At 42.3% G+C, this 20,103-nt stretch overlaps 1 protein-coding gene and 1 non-coding gene across 5 annotated transcripts; both read left to right on the top strand.

The window, feature by feature from the left end:
- The first annotated feature begins 878 nt into the window (after positions 1 to 878).
- On the top strand, positions 879 to 19,990 carry RABGGTB (Rab geranylgeranyltransferase subunit beta). 4 transcript variants are annotated; one of them, XR_010611356.1, is made up of 11 exons: positions 879 to 1,280; positions 1,774 to 1,881; positions 2,916 to 3,113; positions 5,147 to 5,252; positions 6,564 to 6,616; positions 6,736 to 6,846; positions 8,823 to 8,948; positions 10,467 to 10,616; positions 14,278 to 14,436; positions 18,599 to 18,681; positions 19,369 to 19,855. XR_010611356.1 is itself a non-coding variant. In XM_065673009.1 (10 exons), the coding sequence occupies exons 1-9, from the start codon at positions 1,278 to 1,280 to the stop codon at positions 14,416 to 14,418; spliced, it is 996 nt and encodes a 331-aa protein (XP_065529081.1). In that variant the 5' UTR covers positions 879 to 1,277; the 3' UTR covers positions 14,419 to 14,436; positions 18,599 to 19,990. The 4 variants fall into 4 exon arrangements, 3 of the variants coding, with proteins under 3 accessions (XP_065529081.1, XP_065529080.1, XP_065529082.1); XM_065673009.1 differs by having other exon boundaries at positions 18,599 to 19,990; XM_065673008.1 differs by lacking the exons at positions 18,599 to 18,681; positions 19,369 to 19,855 and having other exon boundaries at positions 880 to 1,280; positions 14,278 to 15,601.
- Positions 2,015 to 2,097, top strand: LOC136012410 (small nucleolar RNA SNORD45). Its single transcript, XR_010611709.1, has one exon. It is a non-coding gene; the product is annotated as a small nucleolar RNA SNORD45 (small nucleolar RNA).
- Positions 19,991 to 20,103: the final 113 nt, after the last annotated feature.

Genomic DNA, 20,103 nt, shown 5'->3' with positions numbered 1-20,103 from the left:
GTAGTCTTACGTATGTGCATAGATACCTGATGGGATGCAACAACCAACAGGGAGCCAGGCTCTCCTCAGTAGTGCTCACGAACCTGATAAGAGGCAGTGGAGTGGACACAAAACACACAATATTCCTCTGCAACATGAGAAAATGTGTTTTTAATTTATTTTTTTTTTTATTGTGAGAGATGTCATACACAGGCAGAGGTGGTGGAGTCTCTGTCTGTGGAGATACTCACGAGTTCATGTGGAGACAGTCCCGGGCAGCACAGGCAGGTGGGCTGCACTCAGCAGTCTCAAGAGGTCCCTTCAAACCGCAACCATCCTATGAATTCATTTGCAGTTTCTCACCAACTTGTCCTTGCCTCACCGTGGTCTTGCATCCATCACCTGAATGCAGTGCTGGGCGGTACAAGTACCTGCAGCCACCCTGCTATCGGTTTTGCAATGCTTATTTCTCAGGCCACCTAGGAAATTAGTTAAGTGATTAATCGCTATAAATCACCAACTTCTTTACCTGCAGGAAGACTGATGATGCAACATCCTTGGAAAGTATTTGATATATGTAAAAGTAGACCTTAATTTTGACCGTTCTGTGTAAGCCAGCATTGCACATCGTACTTCTTTATGGAATTGCAGGGGTGCTCCTGCCTGCCACAGCTCTCTGGGGGACGCCTGGCAGCATCGGGTGTTGGTCATCAACACATAATCATCCTGGTAGTTTTAATCAGGTAGCGAAGGGTGGTTTTGAACCGAAGTTATCCCGACCTTCTCTGTAGCTAAACTCTTGGGATTTGGGAACTGAGGTCACAAAAGGAAACCGGACCCCCGCCTCAATGGGCTGCGCCCCAGGAAGCGCGCAGCTGCAGTCAGCGTGTGTAAACTCACCCGCTGCCCCCGCGCCAAGGTGACCTCCAGCTGTGCAAAACTGCTCTCGCACCCCCGAGTCCCCAGCGTGGCCCCTCCCGCGGCTCCCGGCGCCGAGCGGGACGGGGCCCGCCGCAGCAGCGTGGCCCAGCGGAGGCGGAGGCAGGCCTGAATGACCGCGGTAGCGCCACGCACCGGGAGGCGATGGCGGCTGGGCCGCACAGGTGGCTTTAGGCGCGGCGCGGCTCGGCAGGCCCCGCTGGAGGTACCTCGGGCTCCCGCCTGCCCTGGCGCAGTCTCGGGCTGTGACCGCAGCTGCCTTCAGGCGGGCCTGGGGCAGCCATAGCGAGGCCCTGCCGCCTCCGCCCCGCCTTGCTCCGCCCCGCAGCGCCCCACTCCTTCCGGTGCAGGCAGCCAAGATGGTGGGTACTGCTGGGCGCGCCGGCGGCAGGGCTTGGTCCGGGGCTGGGGGGGAGGCCGAGCCCGCGCCTTCGCCTCCGGGGGATGCGTAGGCTTCCAGCCGCGCTCCGCTTCGCTTGACGGGCTGGGGGCGGCCCCAGGTGTGGTTCTCGGCCCTGCGGGGCCAGAGCGGGCCTGGCCCGGGGATGGCGGCGTGGTGACTCGGGCCGGCCGCTTGGCGGTGGGGAAGGGTTCCGCGGCTCCTGCTGTTTCGGGTTGTTCCTGGCGAAGGGCGACCCCGCTGGGCTTTACGGGAAGGTTCCGCTTGCTGTCTTCGCTACGGGGGTGGCGGTGGCCGTAGCCCGGCGGGGAAGGTAGCGCTGGGGGCGCGGGGCCAGCCCGAGTTCACAGCAGAGACGTGTCGGTTTGTCAGTGTCCTGGTGGGGACTGAATTGCGCCCGGGTGCCACAGCCTGAACTGACCGCACAACCGGCATTTTGTTGGTACTTCTTACAGGGGACACCCCAAAAGGATGTTGTGATAAAACCCGATGCCCCAAGCACGTTGCTATCGGAGAAACACGCAGACTACATAGCTTCGTATGGAACAAAGAAAGATGATTATGTACGTATCAACTCGTGTCAGTGCAGCTGTGATGTTAATAGTCATAATACCCCCATTTACTTGTTCATAAGCCAGTTCATTCTCACTCTGCAATCCCAAGTACAAAAGAAGGATGTCTCTGTTAATATCTCAAGGTCTGTGATGAGTTTTGGCATGTATTATCTGAGTGTAAATTTGAAGATTATTGGTTTAGCTCTAGAATTACTCTGAGACCTGAGAAATGAGCTGCTTGTTGCATCTTCACCTGCTAGAATGCACAAGGACTATAGCTACGTTTACATGTTGCTCTTTTGATGGGACAGCATGCTGAATCCCACCGCAGTACTGCCCTGTGCTTCCTGGGTTTGAGAAACACTTTAACAAATAACAGTTTTATAGCCTTGGACCATCAGGCCCAAACAGTATTCCAGTCCCAGCAGATGAAAGATGTCAGTAATTGCTTGTGTCTGAAGAAAACATGCAGTTACCTCTGCTGTCCACAAAAGAACTCTAAGCACTATTGTTTATGATTGTTCTTGTGCTCAGGAAGTAGAAAACGATGTTTATTGGTGGTGTGGGTGATGTGGCTGGTGGAAGAGAATTCAGTATGAAATTTCATTTCCTAGTGCAACTTTAGATTGTGGCGGATTTGGCACTTGACAGTTTCATTAAATGGTAGGTTTATTATTCTTGAGATTAGCTGGGGTGGTAATTTGCGAGGTAGTTTGATTACCAAGGTAATAACTGAATTGGTGCTAAACTACCTGTATGCGTTTAATTTGATACTGAGCTTGATACTTTGAACTAGACAAAAAAGGGGAGGAAGGGAATGTAGTGCATGTACATACATGTATATATGTGTGCCTGTATGTGTGCGTATGTGCACAAATGCGTTATCTGCAGAGTATATGTGAGGGGCTGCTGTGTCGTGAGTTAGTAATGGGATGAAAGATGGTTGACATACATTAGTTAACATTTATAGTTTGTAGTATTTTCATTGTTCTCTACTGATTATGTGCTTATCTGATGAAGACCTAAAATAATGCACTACTTAGGAATACTGTATGTCGGAGTATTTGCGGATGAGTGGTGTTTACTGGGGGCTGACAGCAATGGATCTCATGGGGCAGCTGCACCGAATGAATAAAGAAGAAATTCTGGAATTCATTGAATCATGTCAACATGAATGTGGTGGAATAAGTGCCAGCATAGGTCATGATCCTCATCTCCTCTATACCCTCAGTGCTGTCCAGGTAAATATAACAGGGTAATTTTAGAAGAAACCATTGCATTTACTGCTTTTGACGATTGCAGACTGACAAACCAGGTCCTATGTAATATGTATAATTATACTTAGTGTGTTTAGATGTTAGTACTGTACAAAAAGAACCACTGTAGTACTTGGTTCCTGCTGTGTTCCTCAAATCTCCTTTTTTGTGTATAACTTAAAAATGACACCAGTCTCCTGAGCATTCGATTTATATGGTGTGTACTCTCCCTGAGAAAGAGTAATTCCCAACCTAATCTTTTCACTGCCTTCATCTCCACTGTAGATTTAATTTGTCGCTGTCCACTCGTTTGTTTTGTTGTGTTTTTTTTTTTGTTGTTGTTGTTGTTTTGCTTTTGTTCTTATGAAAACTCGTTGTGGAAAAAAATCCTGAAAAGGCCCAGATGTTTCTGAACTGTTGTTTTATTGCTGCATAACTTCTTTCTGGTGCAGTCTTACGGAAGAAATATTTAAATGTTGTTACAAATAAATAAGATACCCTGTTTTAGGAAGAAAGTGTGTTGGATTTAAGGTGTTCGATTTGAAAGCCTTAGGTAGGACAGAAGAGTGCTGTTGGGTTAGTGGCAAGTGCTGGCATTTATTTGCTCTGAAGCTGGTATTTATCACCAGTTTAGCTCCAGAATTACTCGAGTACTGTGAGAACCTGGAAACTAAAGTTCTTTAGGCTGTGACATTTGAGCTGTTCCAAATTGCCCAAATTCCCTTCACAAATTCTAATGTAGTATAAGAAGGGAGTCCAATCTGAGGTTGTTAGAGATGTTCATTCTCAAGTAGATACTTGATGTTACTAGAGGATGTTTTCGTGCTAACTGAATGCAGCTCTAGATGTACAAAGTTGAGAAGTTTTAGCAAGTGCTGATGTAACACTTTTGTTCGTTAAAACAGCATGTTTTAATGAGCATGCATGTTCTTGGCAAACAGACATACCCAGAATGTGTAAAGAGTCATGTCACATCTTCCTTTGATGACTATTAGTAGTAATTTGTTCAGATTTGCTTTTTAAGGAGTATGCTATGATTATATATTTTCTGTTGGGGTTGTATGTTCTTTTTTTTTTTTTTTTTTTTTATTTCCTTAAGGCTTAAATTTTATCTAACAATTGAAAGATTCCAGCTAACTCTGGGTGTTCAAAGTCATGCTTGTTGGTATTTTTCAGGCTTGGTGCTATAATACTGCTTAGTTTGAACTGTTCTTTCTATTACACTATTTATAATAAATTCTTAATTACTCTCATTACGTATTATGCAAGTTATGAGTAAAACCAGGAAGCTGGCTGGGGCTCAGAAACAGTATTGCTTTGTCATATGGATTTACTGGCTTAGATCAGTGCTAGCTCAGCAAACTGTACGTTCTCTATGACGTCTGGTTTTTTTTCCCAGAATATATTAAGTGTACAGTTAGCGTCTACTCATATTGTTCATACTTAAGTTACTGCAGTTTGGGTCTCCTCATTATATTTGAAAAAGTGAATGTAAATAAAAATCTTACAATTTGAAACTAATCATTGCTGACAGGCTTGGACTGTAAGTGCTGTTAGTAACAAGCAGTTTAACTTACACTTGCCATATATCCAGGTAGCAGCAGTGCTCATACTACATATCTGTAAATCTAGGATGTCGTTATACCATTACAAAATTAGCCATAAATTAGATCTCTGTTCTACATAATGCTGACATAAAAACAAATAAACCTGATTATGCTTTTTAGAAGTGAGCTGGAAGCTGTAATGTAACAAAGCACGAAAGAGTTCAGCTTGAATTGCCTATGTTTGCACTCAAGTGTTTCTTAACAGTAAGAGTTTCTTAACAGTTTTTAGGCAAAGATAGATGAACTGCAGTGAATGACATTTTACTTTAATAAACCTTATCAGGTAGCATTAACAGTTAAATGAAGTCTTATATAAATCCAGGATTTTTAGGATTTTTCAAAGAAATAGATTTTCTTTTTAAATTATGGCTTTCTTTGATTGTTACTGTGTCTTTTTTTTTTTTTCCCCAGATTCTTATCTTATATGATAGTCTGCATGTCGTTGATGTAAATAAAATTGTTGAATATATACAGAGCTTGCAAAAAGAGGATGGATCATTTTCTGGAGACAAATGGGGTAACTTTTAGATCATTAAAATTTAGTGGCTTGGTTGACATGTAAGAAGTCTGTGAGCTTAAGTTTCCTTGGATGATCTTTTTGCTTATGTTTTGTATGTGAACACTTATTTCTGAGTTATGAAAAAGGAGATTTTGTGAAGTCCAGAGATATGTTTCATTCCTTTCATAAATGTTCTAAACTTCAGGTTTATTCTTGTATTAAAATTGTCCAGCTCTGAAAGAAGAAAACTTTTGAGCATTTGTAACTTGACAATGCTTTGATACACCAGATAAGCTACTTCATAAGGGATACAAAATTGCATGCTATTTAATGGCAGTCAGCTACGATCTTTATGCATGTCAGCTGTGAAAGCATCTTTCACTATCTGGGAGTGAGAAAAATTGGATTTGTACTAATGAACTTCTCTTAATACTGATTTTGTTTCTGCACATAAATTCTTTATGAGCAAAGATGATATTTTAATGCTGTAGCATAAATATTTAGTCCCATGGAAAATAGCCCATGGAACGCTTACATTTTAATAAAATTAAAGTACTGAAGCATACCGAATGCACAATGGATTTATGTTATTTGTGGAAGGAAGTTACAGTGTGACTGAAGGAATGCGGTACCTGATGTAGGACAGAACAGCACAGGTTTGGTTTGTATTTATCAGCCTGTAAATTGATCAAGAAGAAAAGTCTTGTATCAGTTTAACCAAAAAAATACTGTTTGTGGTTGGGTTCAATTTAAAGTTTTGACTTCAAGTATTAATTGCTTGGAGTTTGTGTGAGGAAAGTTACATTGGTATGGACTTCCTGAGCAATTGTTCTGCTATAGATGTAGCCTTTCTGGTTTAGCTTCCAGATATAAGTATGCAACTTTTATCAGTCTTACTCTAAAAACAAAAGTGGCTTCTACTTCTGCCTGGATTTAAGGCAGATGAAGAGTCATGTCTTGAGTATTTTTGAGTCCACTGCTCTGTGATCATCTACACTACAGAAACTCTAAAATTGTGTAGTTATTTGTAAATTACCGCTAGTTGAATTGATTTGGATATATATATCTGACTGTACACCAGCTTATTATAAACTGTTTGCTTTTATGTGCAGTAAACAAAACAGTTTTAATGTACACTTTCTAAATTAGTGAGGAATAATTCATGCTCTGGAAAAGGAAATAGTACAAGAGCAGTTTTTGGCTGATTTTTGTTCTGTGTAAAACCTAGTACTTTAACATACTGTTCCATGCTTTTAGTGGTGATTTAAATGTATTTTTGTTGTTGTTAATAAAAATACTCTTATTTCATTCCCTACCCCCACTTTCTAGGAGAAATAGATACAAGGTTCTCATTCTGTGCTGCAGCAACTCTTGCACTTCTGGTAAGTCCTAAATCATTATGTGTACAAGTGCAAAATCTTCTGTTTGGTACTGCTGAAGTTTCTGAACATAACAAGCTTGGTAGTATATAAAGTGCATTAGTTGCTTTTCTGACTTGCAGGGAAGGCTGGATGCTATTGATGTGGGAAAAGCAGTAGAATTCGTTTTGTCCTGTATGAACTTTGATGGAGGATTTGGTTGTAGACCAGGTTCCGAATCACACGCAGGACAGGTGAGTTTTGCTTCATATGTAAATGTTTTAAAATTGCAAGCATCACATACTGCCTTAAGCATTTCTTTACAGTGTCTATCAAGGATGTCAACTGATAAACCTTTCTTGTTTCCAAAATGCCTGATTCTAGTACCTTAGTTAAAATAAACGAGCAAATAGCTAGATAAATCAGAGATTTGGGACATTACACTGTATGTGTGTGATGAATATCATAAGGGAACAACTTAGAGGACCGTATTTCAGTCTTCACATAGTGATGTTGAAGTAGTTAGCACAAGGATTTTTTAGAGAATTTGAAATTGGTATTAATAGAGATGTTGTACACTGTGCCACAAATCAGGAAACATAAAGTTCAATTGTTGTGTATTATGTTACCCTAATAGCAGCTTTCCAGTACCTGAAGGGGGCCTATAGGGATGCTGGGGAGGGACTCTTCGTCAGGGAATGTAGTGAGAGGACAAGGGGTAACGGGTTAAAACTTAAACAGGGGAAGTTTAGACTGGAGATAAGGAGGAAGTTCTTTCCTGTTAGGGTGGTGAGGCACTGGAATGGGTTGCCCAGGGAGGTTGTGAGTGCTCCATCCCTGGCAGTGTTCAAGGCCAGGTTGGATGAAGCCTTGTGTGGGATGGTTTAGTGTGAGGTGTCCCTGCCCATGGCAGGGGGTTGGAACTAGATGATCTTGAGGTCCTTTCCAACCCTAACTATTCTATGATTCTATGTTTGACACTTATCAGCTGCTGAACTCAAATAAAAATGATATGTGAACCTTCTCAAGGGGAGGGGAAAATATAAACTCAAAACAACTGGTATAGGGTTGTCTGTATGGTCTAGATGGCTGGACCGTGTTCTGCTGTTCAAGGAAGTCAGGTTAAGTAGCTGAATGTACTCTCTTCGCAGCTGGTGTTTCCAGGAAGGATTAGATCTGTCGTGCATATTCACGTACTCCTTGAAGTGCTGTAAAGCGCAATTCCTTTGCCTGTACAATAGTTCAGAAGTTTTCTGGGAATAAAACATTTACTTTTTTACTGTTCTCAGATAGGCATATCCCTGTTGATGTGTGCTTTTGCTGTTATTTTTCCTTGTCATTTTGGGTGTGTGTTTTAATTAGGAAAAGATGATAATGAGTGGTTTTCAGTTGAGGTTTTGATCTCTTGCGGTTTGTGCTTTGGCTGCTTTCCTAGTGACTGCATGAAAAGTGACCAGAGTATCATAGAATCATAGAATAGTTAGGGTTGGAAAGGACCTTAAGATCATCCCGTCCCAACCCTCCTGCCATGGGCAGGGACACCTCACACTAAACCATGTCACTCAAGGCTCTGTCCAGCCTGGGCTTGAACACTGCCAGGGATGGAGCATTCACAACTTCCTTGTATGCTTTTGCACTGTAAATGTTATTTCCCAGAAAAAAGTAAACACGGATTAATCAATGCACATATGTTACATGGCACATCGGCAGCAAGCCTGACATGGCTAGATATATGTGGGATTGCCAGGATAGTTAAAAGATCAGGGTTAACCTGTTTCTAGAGAATGTCTTAGAAGGTCTTTAGTTTGCTCTCTGCAAGCCGCTGGGTAAGAGGCACATACAGGAATAAACCACATGCTGGATGCAGAATTTTCATATAGGCCATATCCTGCCTGCAGAAATCAGTTTGGCTTCTCTGGCTTCAGAGTCCATTATCTTAAAATAAAACTGTAGGGCTCTGCCTGATCTTTTAGAATTTTTCTCCAAATGCATTCAGTTCTTGTATTAGTAAAATCTTCCTGTTCTGTAATTGCATCGTATAGCTGGTACTTTTATGCAATGGAACTGTATCAATAACATACTTTTCTAATGCAAAAGTAAAACCAAAAGTTAAAATGTATGCTTATTTTGTATTTTTTGCATGGCCGTACTCCTGCTTTGAGATCTTCCTGCATTTAGTCTGCTAACTATAGTCTTTAAATACACAACCAATTTATGTCTGTAATTTTAGATCTATTGTTGCACAGGATTCCTGGCTATAACAGACCAGTTGCATCAAATAAACGTTGACTTGCTGGGTTGGTGGCTTTGTGAACGTCAGTTACCTTCCGGGGGTCTCAACGGACGACCAGAGAAGGTATTAAGTGGCTTTTTTTCTTTGCTCAAACCTCAATAGAGATTATTTTTTCTAAAGTGAAGTAATTCTGGAAAACATCATGACTTCTATGAAATATTAAATAAACTTTTCAAAGAAGTCAGGACTTCATTTTGACTCTTAATTTTGTCACTAACATCTGTCATGTAGTCCTTAGTTACGCTTAGTCTGAGTACTCGGGTTAGGACGGTACAGAAATGGAAGTATGTCTTGCTGACTACTGATTCGGAGAAAACTCCAGGAACAAACTTGCCAACAAAGTTTTCAAGCTGACAAGCAGGTATTCTTTATTGCGGCACTGTGAGACACGGAGGATAGCTCCTCCTAACGTGTGTCTCTATTGCTACACGAGCCGTCTTTATGTAGTCCCTGGGCATACATACATTACATCATTTTCCAGAAAGTTCCTCGCATGCGTACAGAATTGTGGTGGTGGTCTCTGAGGGTCATTTACTTCTTCCAACAATCTTCATCACTTCTGGCAGCCTTTGGAGCACGTGCAGTAGATGCTTATACCAGCTTAATTAGTTCGTTAGCACCAGAGACGTAATAATCCTTCTGTCCTCCTACTTATCAGTTGGTTTAACTGCAGCCCATACTGGACACCTGCTGTTTCCAGATACTCCTTATCCCTGTGTCCTGTTCTTCTAGACTGTTTTTCTTAAAATTATGTCAACTATAACGATTTATCTTGTACCACAATTCTCGATATGTTCTCCAGCTGTACTCTATTTTTTTTTTCTATGGATCATGCACCGTAGTAATTTTCCATTGCTACTGTTACAAAGCCATCAAACTTAACATTACTTAAACCTGATTTTAAAGGTTTATATATTCCATTTTGTGATTTTGTGACCCCCCTTGTCTCACTACTTTAACCATTATCCTGTTAAATCAGGGCTTTAATATTTTCTGACATCAGGAGTGATCTCTTCTGTAGAATTTGTGCAAAAATTACTATTTTCCTGTATGTAGATCCTGGGTATAATAGCGTTCCTCATCACACTAGGGAATTGTGTGACCTCGAATAATCTCAACTGATAAATAGACAACCAAATAAATGCTTCCCCTGCTCTGTCCAACCCATTCCCCTTCCATCGCCTACCCCCTTGCCATGGAAAAAAAAAACCAACCAAACAACCAAAAAGTAATTGATACTAAGTTCTTTGTACTTCCTACTCCTGAAAAAGGGGCTGTGGTTTTTTAGCCTCTCCCACAGAAGGTGAAGAACACTTCAAAAACACATTCTTGTGGTTTTGTTTCCTGAAGAAGAGAAGAGGTTTGAGAAAAAGACTTTCCCTTCCTGAAAAAGGGAAGTCCTCTGAAAAGAGACTGCATCCAGGAACTTTCTTGTCTTTTACTCCAAGTAAGCTCTTCAAGTGTTGTTTCTCTGCAACAGTATTGTGACAGCACACTTAGTAATTTGCAGAATTGCCAATAAAATTCGCAGTGTCATGTTTAAAACAAAATCAAATAATAATCTGCTTCTCTGCTTGCCAGTTACCTGATGTATGTTATTCGTGGTGGGTGCTAGCATCTTTGAAGATGATTGGTAGATTACATTGGATTGACAGAGAGAAGCTGCGCTGCTTTATTTTGGCTTGCCAGGATGAGGAGACAGGAGGATTTGCTGACAGACCAGGAGATATGGTAAATAACCCCTTACTACTTAAGACACTTTAACTGAAAATTCCAACTGGGAAGGTAAATTTTCTCATTTGAGTGTAACTCAACTTGTGATCCAGGTGTAAGCATTCTGCAGAGCCTGTAGTTTGCTTTGAAGGAAAGATTAGGATAGAGTTGCTTTTGAAGACTTGCTTGGGCAGCACATATTTTATATCGTACCTGCACTGTGATATTCCCCACTGAAGTCAGTTGCCCTTCCTTACAAATTCTGGCTTGGTTCTCATAACACATACCACACAAATCGTTTCTCACAAGACCACTTGGAGGATCTCTGTAAAAGTACTGTGTCTGCTGTTTTGTTGGTTTTTGTGGGGTTTTTTTTTGTTTTGTTTGTTTGTTTGTTTGTTGGTTTGGTTTGGTTTGGGGTTTTTTTGTTTGGTTTTTTGTTTGGGTTTTTTTTGGGGGGGTGGGTTTTTTTTTATTATTTTGGGGGGGGTTGGGTTTGTTTTTTTTTTTTTTTTTTTATTTATTTTTGGCAGGGGGGATGTCGGGGGTTTTAGGAGTTTGGTTTGTTCTGTAAAACAGTATGCAAGCTAGAGTCCAGTGCAGGTGAAGTAGTCCTCGACTTCCTTCATGGTTTTGCCTGATCTAAATGAGCTACAAGTTTTTATTAAGAATCCTTATATGTTAACTTTTGTTCTGTGCCAGCCCAGCAACTGCCTCTCACTGGCATTTGTCTATACGAGGAAGGAGGAATAAGCTTTTGTGATAACATTATGAAGAGCGTGTTTGTACAGATTTTCTGCTTGTTTGAGAGAGCAGTTATGGTTTAGCTGGTCTGTGCTCTCTGGTTTCAAGAAGAAATAATGGAGATTGCCCAGGTAAAATGGCAAATAAAGCCATATTCCTTACCTTTCAAGGATGCTGGACGGATAAAAGTATTCTGAGACTTCAGTGCAATTCCTATAAAGTACTTGGCTGCTTATTTGCCAAAGGTCACAAAGGGGACCTCATTTTATTGCAGCTGACCATGTCTTCTCCTTTCTTCACAAATGCCTTAAAAACTGAAGTAACTTTCTGTTTCTTTGCAAGCTGATACGTTATTCCCACTTGGGGGAGGGGGAAAAATCTCCTTATTCTGGTCTGTCATTTGGAAAGTATTTTGGTGTTCTTAAAATTGGAAGGCTTTTGTATTTCTAAAGAGCCCACAGAAAGACTTTTTCCCTTTTCAGAATTCTCCCTGAGAAGTGTGACACTTAATCTTTACGCTTTTCTGGCTTCAAGATTAAATTTGAGCTATTGAACTATTTTTGTCTTGCTAGAAGAGCATGTTTGCAGAGCCTTTCCTCCATATCTAATGCAGGCACCATTGGGAGAGTTTCTGTGTGTTATATTAGTGGTCATTTCATTTTATTTTTTATCTGTTATCCATTGTTGAAGTGGGTGCTGCCATAGAAGTGTTGACACCTACAGGTTTTTGCTTTGTTCCTGTAAAAACTCACTCCTGACAGACCTGTTGTTTTGGAGGCTTGTGGGGTGTTGTGGGGTTGGTTTGTTTGAGGATGTTTGTTTTGGTTAGGATGGGGGTGTTTGTTTGGCGGGGGGGTAGTGTGGTGGGGGTTTTGGTTTGTTGTTGGGCTTTTTTGGTTTTTTTTTTTTGTTTTGTTTTTAATTAGTTCTAGGTTCCAGTCTTGATTTGATGTTGTGATTGTACTTCAGGTTTTGAACCTCTTCACAAAAGACAGCTCTGTCATTTTTATTTATTTTTTTTAAGTTCCAAGCAGCTAATTCTCAGTAATTTCAGTAGCTGTGCATATTACCTCTTGGCTGTCATTCAGCAGGTGTTTCCTTGTTGTTTGGTTTAAAGAAGATTGCAGAAAGGAGCAGGTGGCAGTAGATGTATCTTCTAGGAATTTTGGTTTCCCTGAACACACATATTGTTCATCAACAGATTGAATCTGTAACTTCACTTGCACACTTCCCGTTGGGACATGTACTGTTCACTATTATTATTTTGCTGCTTATTTATTTTACCCCTCCTCTATGGCCATATACTCAGTTCTGGGAAGGAGCAAGTATATATAAGTCTAAGCTTTGACCGTACCAATAATGTGGTTACCAAACCATTGAGGAGCAAGACTTGCTGTGGTAGTGTAGTTTGAACCTTCTAGGCTGTGGTCAGTGGTTGAGGATCCTGTATATGGCTGCAACATGGTAATTTGGCTTAGTTTATTGCATTATAGAACCTTTGCAGCAAGATCCAGAAGTTCCAGTAAAGCACACAGGATGTATGCTACACCAGACAGCACAGGGACTTTTGGATAGGTTTTTGTAGAATGGTTGATTAACTCTGTTGACAGAATGCTTGTAATGAGACTTCATAATCTGCTGCAATTATGTGGTGATAACTTCTTTTAGAGAAGTTTCATACAGTGAAGGAATAGAATCATAGAATAGTTAGGGTTGGAAAGGACCTCAGGATCATCCAGTTCCAACCCCCCTGCCATAAGCAGGGACACCTCACACTAAACCATCCCACCCAAGGCTTCATCCAACCTGGCCTTGAGCACTGCCAGGGATGGAGCACTCACAACCTCCCTGGGCAACCCATTCCAGTGCCTCACCACCCTAACAGGAAAGAATTTCCTCCTTAGATCCAATCTAAACTTCCCCTGTTTAAGATTTAACCCGTTACCCCTTGTCCTGTCACTACAGTCCCTGACAAAGAGTCCCTCCCCAGCATCCCTATAGGCCCCCTTCAGGTACTGGAAGGCTGCTATGAGGTCTCCACGCAGCCTTCTCTTCTCCAGGCTGAACAGCCCCAACTTTCTCAGCCTATCTTCATATGGGAGGTGCTCCAGTCCCCTGATCATCCTCTGGACTTGTTCCAACAGTTCCATGTCCTTTTTATGTTGAGGACACCAGAACTGCACACAACGCTCCAGGTGAGGTCTCACAAGAGCAGAGTAGAGGGGCAGGATCACTTCTTTCGACCTGTTGGTCACGCTCCTTTTGATGCAGCCCAGGATACGGTTGGCGAGCGCACACTGCAGCCAGCTCATGTTCATTTTCTCATCGACCAGCACCCCCAAGTCCTTCTCTGCAGGGCCGCTCTGAATCTCTTCTTTGCCCAACCTGTACTGCTCCTGTCTCTTCTTGGTTTTTTTCTTGTATTTTTTCCTTTCAGTTTTCTTTCACAGTAGGTTGCTTCTCCCTCCTCAAGATTTTACAGCAGAGCTCTATATTCAGAGACCATTAAAGAGCTGAAGACCATTAGAAGTTTGCTGAACAGCAAATGGGGAATTTATGAAAGTGATACTTAGAGATGAACAAACTTACTTTTAAAATCTCTTCTTTGCTTCTGCTACCCTGTGACATTCATTGGTAATGGAGGCAAACGAGTGCTTCCTTCCAAATTCAGAGTTGAAGATTGTCTTAAGACACAACTGGCAAGCATCTATGAGTAAATCATAGTATTATAAATACATGCTGTGGAAGCTGTCTTGCCTGTCAGCACAAATGAAAGTTTTGTTCAGTTGCATTGTCTCCTTCAGCCATGGGGATTTTCAGTCTCTTCCTAGCAAACAGAAGCTTCATTCCATACAAATGAAAAGCTTGTATGAATGAACATTTGGACATGAACATGTTTGGAAACAGACACAAACTCTTTTTCTTTTTTCCCCAGGTGGATCCATTTCATACCCTATTTGGAATTGCTGGACTATCTTTATTAGGAGAAGAACAAATCAAGGCAGTCAATCCTGTCTTTTGTATGCCAGAAGATGTCCTTCAAAGAATAAATGTACAGCCTGAGCTTCTGAACTAAGCCTCATAGAGACGAAAGGTTGATATGCCCACTTGCTTTGGTTCTACTGATTTAAGTAATCTCATCTCTGAAACTGTTAGCATATTCTTCTTTGAGATGTTTACATTGCAAAAGTAAAGCAATAGCTTTACTGTTGGCTTTGTCACTTTGTAAACTGTATCAGAACAGGCTGCTTCTAATAATCTGAGTGTAATATGTTCTTTGGTTGTATATAAGAGATGCAGAAACACTTCCAATGTGTACCTAAATACATGGTGGGTTTTAGTTTTTTTTTCTTTTAATATTCAAGTCAAAGCAATAGCGTGAATGTTTAATTTTTGTATTCCTGTGGTATCAACCATACTCACATCTGTCCTTCAACAAGCATGTTTTTATGGCAGATCACAGAAAGCACTTTAAAAGAGTACGAAAAAAAACCCAACCAAACCAACCTGCAAACAAAACCCTATTTAAGCCATGCACTTGCTGCCATGCACTTGTATATGTAATTGTTCCTGTTCACATTTGCCATCACTTTTATATACTGAGAAGCAAGTTTTTTCTTCTGATAGTAATTGATTCCAGTGAAAACAAAAATTGTTGTTCCATTAAGCATATAAATGTCTTCACTTATTGATGAGTCCCTTAGGCAGAATTTCTCTGATATTTGAAATAGAGCATACCTTAAGTATCTGTAGTGAAATTTGCTAACAATTAAGCATTCTAGAGAAGGTCTATAGGACAGTAACTTCTAACTGAATAGAGTTGATGCTAAATTTGTTGCTGAGTTGAAATCCTGTTTTCATAGCTTTTAAGACAGTAATTGCCAGCACTTGATTGTGGTGTAATGAGAATCAAACTAGGCATGGAAAATACTTGTTCTCTGAAGGATTAAGTCCTCTTTGTCTTCATAGAAGCCCTAAAATTGCCTTTTAATTTACATTCCTCACACCCTGGCTAAGAGTAAAATACATAATAAAAGGTAACTGTAAAGGGGAGAAAGTCTTTGCTACTCTCTGTACTTAAGGTCTACAGTTGTTTCAGACACTTCTAAAAGCCATCTGGTTAGTTTTATCCAGCCTGTTCATGTTAGTAGAATGTAAGGTATAACTGGACTTCTTGGTAGACCTTTACTTATAGTGAATTTCAAAGAGAAAATGTGCATTTGAATGCTTAAGTATTTCTAATAAATGTTTTAAGCTTTCTCTACAGGTTTTTTTGGATAAGGTAAGAACCCTGCTCTTCTTAGAATCATAGAATCATAGAATAGTTAGGGTTGGAAAGGACCTCAAGATCATCTAGTTCCAACCCCCCTGCCATGGGCAGGGACACCTCTCACTAAACCATATAACACAAGGCTTCATCCAGCCTGGCCTTGAACACCGCCAGTGATGGAGCACTCACAGCCTCCCTGGGCAACTGATTCCAGTGTCTCACCACCCTAACAGGAAAGAATTTCCTCCTTATATCCAATCTAAACTTCCCCTGTTTAAGTTTTAACCCGTTACCCCTTGTCCTGTCACTACAGTCCCTGACGAAGAGTCCCTCCCCAGCATCCCTATAGGCCCCCTTCAGGTACTGGAAGGCTGCTATGAGGTCTCCACGCAGCCTTCTCTTCTCCAGGCTGAACAGCCCCAACTTCCTCAGCCTGTCTTCGTATGGGAGGTGCTCCAGTCCCTGATCATCCTCGTGGCCTCCTCTGGACTTGTTCCAGCAGTTCCATGTCCTTTTTATGTTGAGGACACCAGAACTGCACACAATGCTCCAGGTGAGGTCTCACAAGAGCAGAGCAGAGGGGCAGGATCACCTCCTTCGCCCTGCTGGTCACGCTCCTTTGGATGCAGCCCAGGATATGGTTGGATTTCTGGGCTGTGAGCGCACACTGAAGCCGGCTCATGTTCATTTTCTCATCGACCAGCACCCCCAAGTCCTTCTCTGCAGGGCTGCTCTGAATCTCTTCTTTGCCCAACCTGTAGCTGTGCCTGGGATTGCTCCGACCCAGGTGTAGGATCTTGCACTTGTTGTGGTTGAACTTAATAAGGTTGGCAACAGCCCACCTCACAAGCGTGTCAAGGTCCCTCTGGATAGCATCCCTTCCCTCCAGCGTATCAACCGGACCACACAGCTTGGTGTCATCAGCAAACTTGCTGAGGGCGCACTCAATCCCACTGTCCATGTCAGCAATGAAGATGTTAGACAAGACCGGTCCCAACACCGATCCCTGAGGGACGCCACTCGTTACCGGTCTCCAGCCGGACATCGAGCCATTGACCACAACTCTTTGTGTGTGGCCATCCAGCCAGTTCTTTATCCACGGAGTGGTCCATCCATCAAATTGATACCTCACCAATTTAGAGAGAAGGATGTCATGTGGGACAGTGTGAAATGCTTTGCACAAGTCCAGGTAGATGATGTCAACTGCTTTACCCTTATCCATCAATTCTGTAGCCCCATCATAGAAGGCCCCCAAATTGGTCAGGCAGGATTTTCCTTTAGTGAAGCCATGCTGGCTGTCACCAAGCACCTTGTTGTTTTTCATGTGCCTTAGCATGTTGTCCAGGAGAATGTGCTCCAAGATTTTACCAGGCACAGAGGTGAGACTGGTCTTTAATTCCCCGGGTCTTCCATTTTCCCCTTCTTGAAAATGGGGGTTATATTTCCCTTTTTCCAGTCGTCGGGAACTTCACCTGACTGCCATGATTTTTCAAGTATGATGGCCAGTGGCTTAGCAACTTCATTCGCCAGCTCCTTCAGGACCCGCGGATGGATTCCATCAGGTCCCACAGACTTGTGTGCGTTCAGATTTTGAAGATGGTCTCAAACCAGATCCTCTCCTACAGTGGGCCCAAGGTCTTCATTCTCACAGTCCCTGCGTCTGCCTTCTAAGACCTGGGTGGTGCGGTCAGAGCCTTTGCCAGTGAAGACCGAGGCAAAGAAGTCATTCAGAACCTCAGCCTTCTCCAAATCCTGTGTAGCCAGTTCTCCCGAGAGCTTCCTCAGGGGGCCTATGTTGTCCCTAGTCTGTTTTCTGTTTGCTACGTACCTGTAGAATCCCTTCCTGTTATCCTTAATATCCCTGGCTAGGTTTAATTCTAACTGGGCCTTAGTTTCCCGGACAACATCCCTGTACTCTACCCAGGCCACCTGTCTTTGCTTCAATTTTATATAAGCCTCTTTTTCCTTTGAATTTTCCTCAGCAAATTTTCTTAAACTGTCCAGTTGCCTGATGAATTAATTTCCTTCTCAAGGTCTGGAAAAAAGTTACAGTAGGCTTTGTGTTGATTGTGAGGGAGTGAGAACACTGATCAGGTTTTATCCAACTGTAAGGTGTAACAGAAAATTTTAAGTTGGTTTTTTTCTTATTCCAGGTTACTTTTGCAAGTGCCACTTCTTTTCATCTAAGGAAACATTGTTCAGTACATAGGAATTTGCCATTTTTCCATGTTGTGTCGAGAGAATAGAATCATCTTCAGAATTTCTTGTCTAGTATAGAGTGAGACACCCTGAGAATTAGTATGTGGGTGATACTGCATGACAGTGTAGAACATTTAACTGTAGGTTGAAATCCTGTTAATGTATTGGATTTTTTTTTCTGAAGGAGGTCTGGTCAACTTCATTTCCTAAGTCAGCTGTTACTTGTAAAGATCTTAAAAGATTATAGGTTAAAAAAGAGGTGAGTATGTGTACAAACTGACTTCTTAAGAATATTCTTCCATTCTTTACATCGGTTCTTTAAAATACTGTATTTGCATAAGTTATCACAGTTTTTCTTATGCAAAGAAAGTCATGTTTTCTGTTAAATGTCCAGTGAAAAAAAAGTTTCCCAGTGTGTCTGTGTTATGTCTTATGTCATTTTGGTGCGAAATCCATTTTTACTGTCTACCTCTATTTTGTTAAAAGTACTAATAAGTTTTTACTTTTCTGAGCTTATGTAGTTAACTTTGCAGTAATTAATCAGCTGTTCTCAGTCTTTGGTTATTGGTCCTTTATTAAAGGCTTTCAGAAATACATACTTTCATAACCTTTTTTTTTTTTTTCCCATGGAAATATTCATATGGAAAGATTCCAACATTATACTAGTACTTGATTTTAAGTACTGTAGCATAGCCAGTATTCCCAGCAGTAAATATTGCAAGATACTGTATGAGAATTTGTGAGAGAATAGTGAATAATCCGGGTACATAAAATTGTGTGTCTGTAGATATGCTTATTCAAAGAAAATGAGGAGGGAAGAGGGATCAACAGCCATTCTATTGCCTTCGAGAACATGGTCCAAGTCCAGAGGTATGTGCTTTATTCCAAAGATGATTTTTCTCAGTTTTCTTAAGGCAACTTGGTTAAGACAATTCAGCCTTGTGATCTGTGACCATACAGAAGGAAGGAAGGTGGAAGATGGACTTTGCTTTTGTTTCTGCCTTTCTTGTCATATGCTTGGATTTCTGTCAGAGAAGAGGAAAAGGGTCTAACACCAGCTGCAGGAGTCTGAATGCACTCTGAATTGATGGAAAGGTGTCGTGGTTTAAGCCCAGCTGGCAACCCAGAACCACGCAGTGTTTGCTCACTCCCCCCTTTTCTCCCCCCGCTCGCAGAGGGATGGGGAGGAGAATCGAAAGAATGGAATTCCCACGGGTTGAGAAAAGAACAGTCCAGTAACTGAGGTATAACGCAAACCATTGCTGCTACCACCAATAATAAGTGAAATAGCAAAGGGAGAGAATACAACCGCTCCCCACCCGCCAACCGATACCCAGCCTGACCCAAGCAGTGATCTGACCCTTCGGGGTAACTGCCCCCAGTTTATATAGTGGGCATGACGTGCTGTGGTATGGAATACCTCTTTGGTCAGTCTGGGTCAGGTGTCCTGTCCCTGCTTCCTCCTGGCTTCCCCTCCTCCCTGGCAGAGCATGAGACTCAGAGTAAACATTACTGAGCAGTAACTGAAACCACCGGTGTTACCCGCGCTGTTCCCAGGGTGAAAGTCAAAACCACAGCACTGCACCAGCTACGAAGAAGGAGAAAAATGACTGCTACTGCTGAGCCCAGGACAAAAGAAAAGCTCAGTGCAGGACTTTAAATTGAGGACAGGCTGGAATGGGCACCTGCAGCCTGCCATCCTTTGCTCTGCAGTGACACTCACGTTCCTGGTACCAGGCTGATACTCGCTGCTGAGAAAGCACGTGCTGTCTGAACTGTGAGCAGATGCCAGCAGAGGAGCTGCAACTGCTGTCATTTCAGTTGTGAAGCTGAATATCCATCAGGCTGCAGCTGTCCGTGAAGCGCTGTGGGCTGGCAAGGGCTGGCTTCTGTTTGGAGTGTTTTTTAATGCAGGTGTGTTAACGTTCCAATGACAAATCTTGTCAGAATGTTTGTTGGAACGATTTTAGTGGTGTGTATGCATGCTAATGCACAAAGTAGTGTGACAGTGTGCTAAGGACATGTTTTAACAATTCTAGATGTACACAAGCTTTATGGTTGTTACTGGGATCTTTCAGTACCTGAACTCTTGAGCAGGGAGGATGCGGCTGGGCCGCTGCTGGAGCAGTTTCTGGATGTGGGCGAACTGCGTGTGAATGCTCCGCTCCCGTTTTCAAGCGTTCCCTTTCCTTGCACCCTGCGTCACCCTCCTCACCGCGTTCAAAGCGGCACGGGGTGCGTGCCCGGCAGCCCTGTCCGCGGCGGGGCGAGCGCTGGGCAGGGAGGGGCCCT

The sequence above is a fragment of the Lathamus discolor genome, chromosome 3 (assembly GCF_037157495.1).
Source record: "Lathamus discolor isolate bLatDis1 chromosome 3, bLatDis1.hap1, whole genome shotgun sequence".
Lineage (NCBI taxonomy): Eukaryota > Metazoa > Chordata > Aves > Psittaciformes > Psittacidae > Lathamus > Lathamus discolor.
Note: the sequence above shows the minus strand (reverse complement) of the source record. Positions and strands in the feature narration are given on the sequence as shown.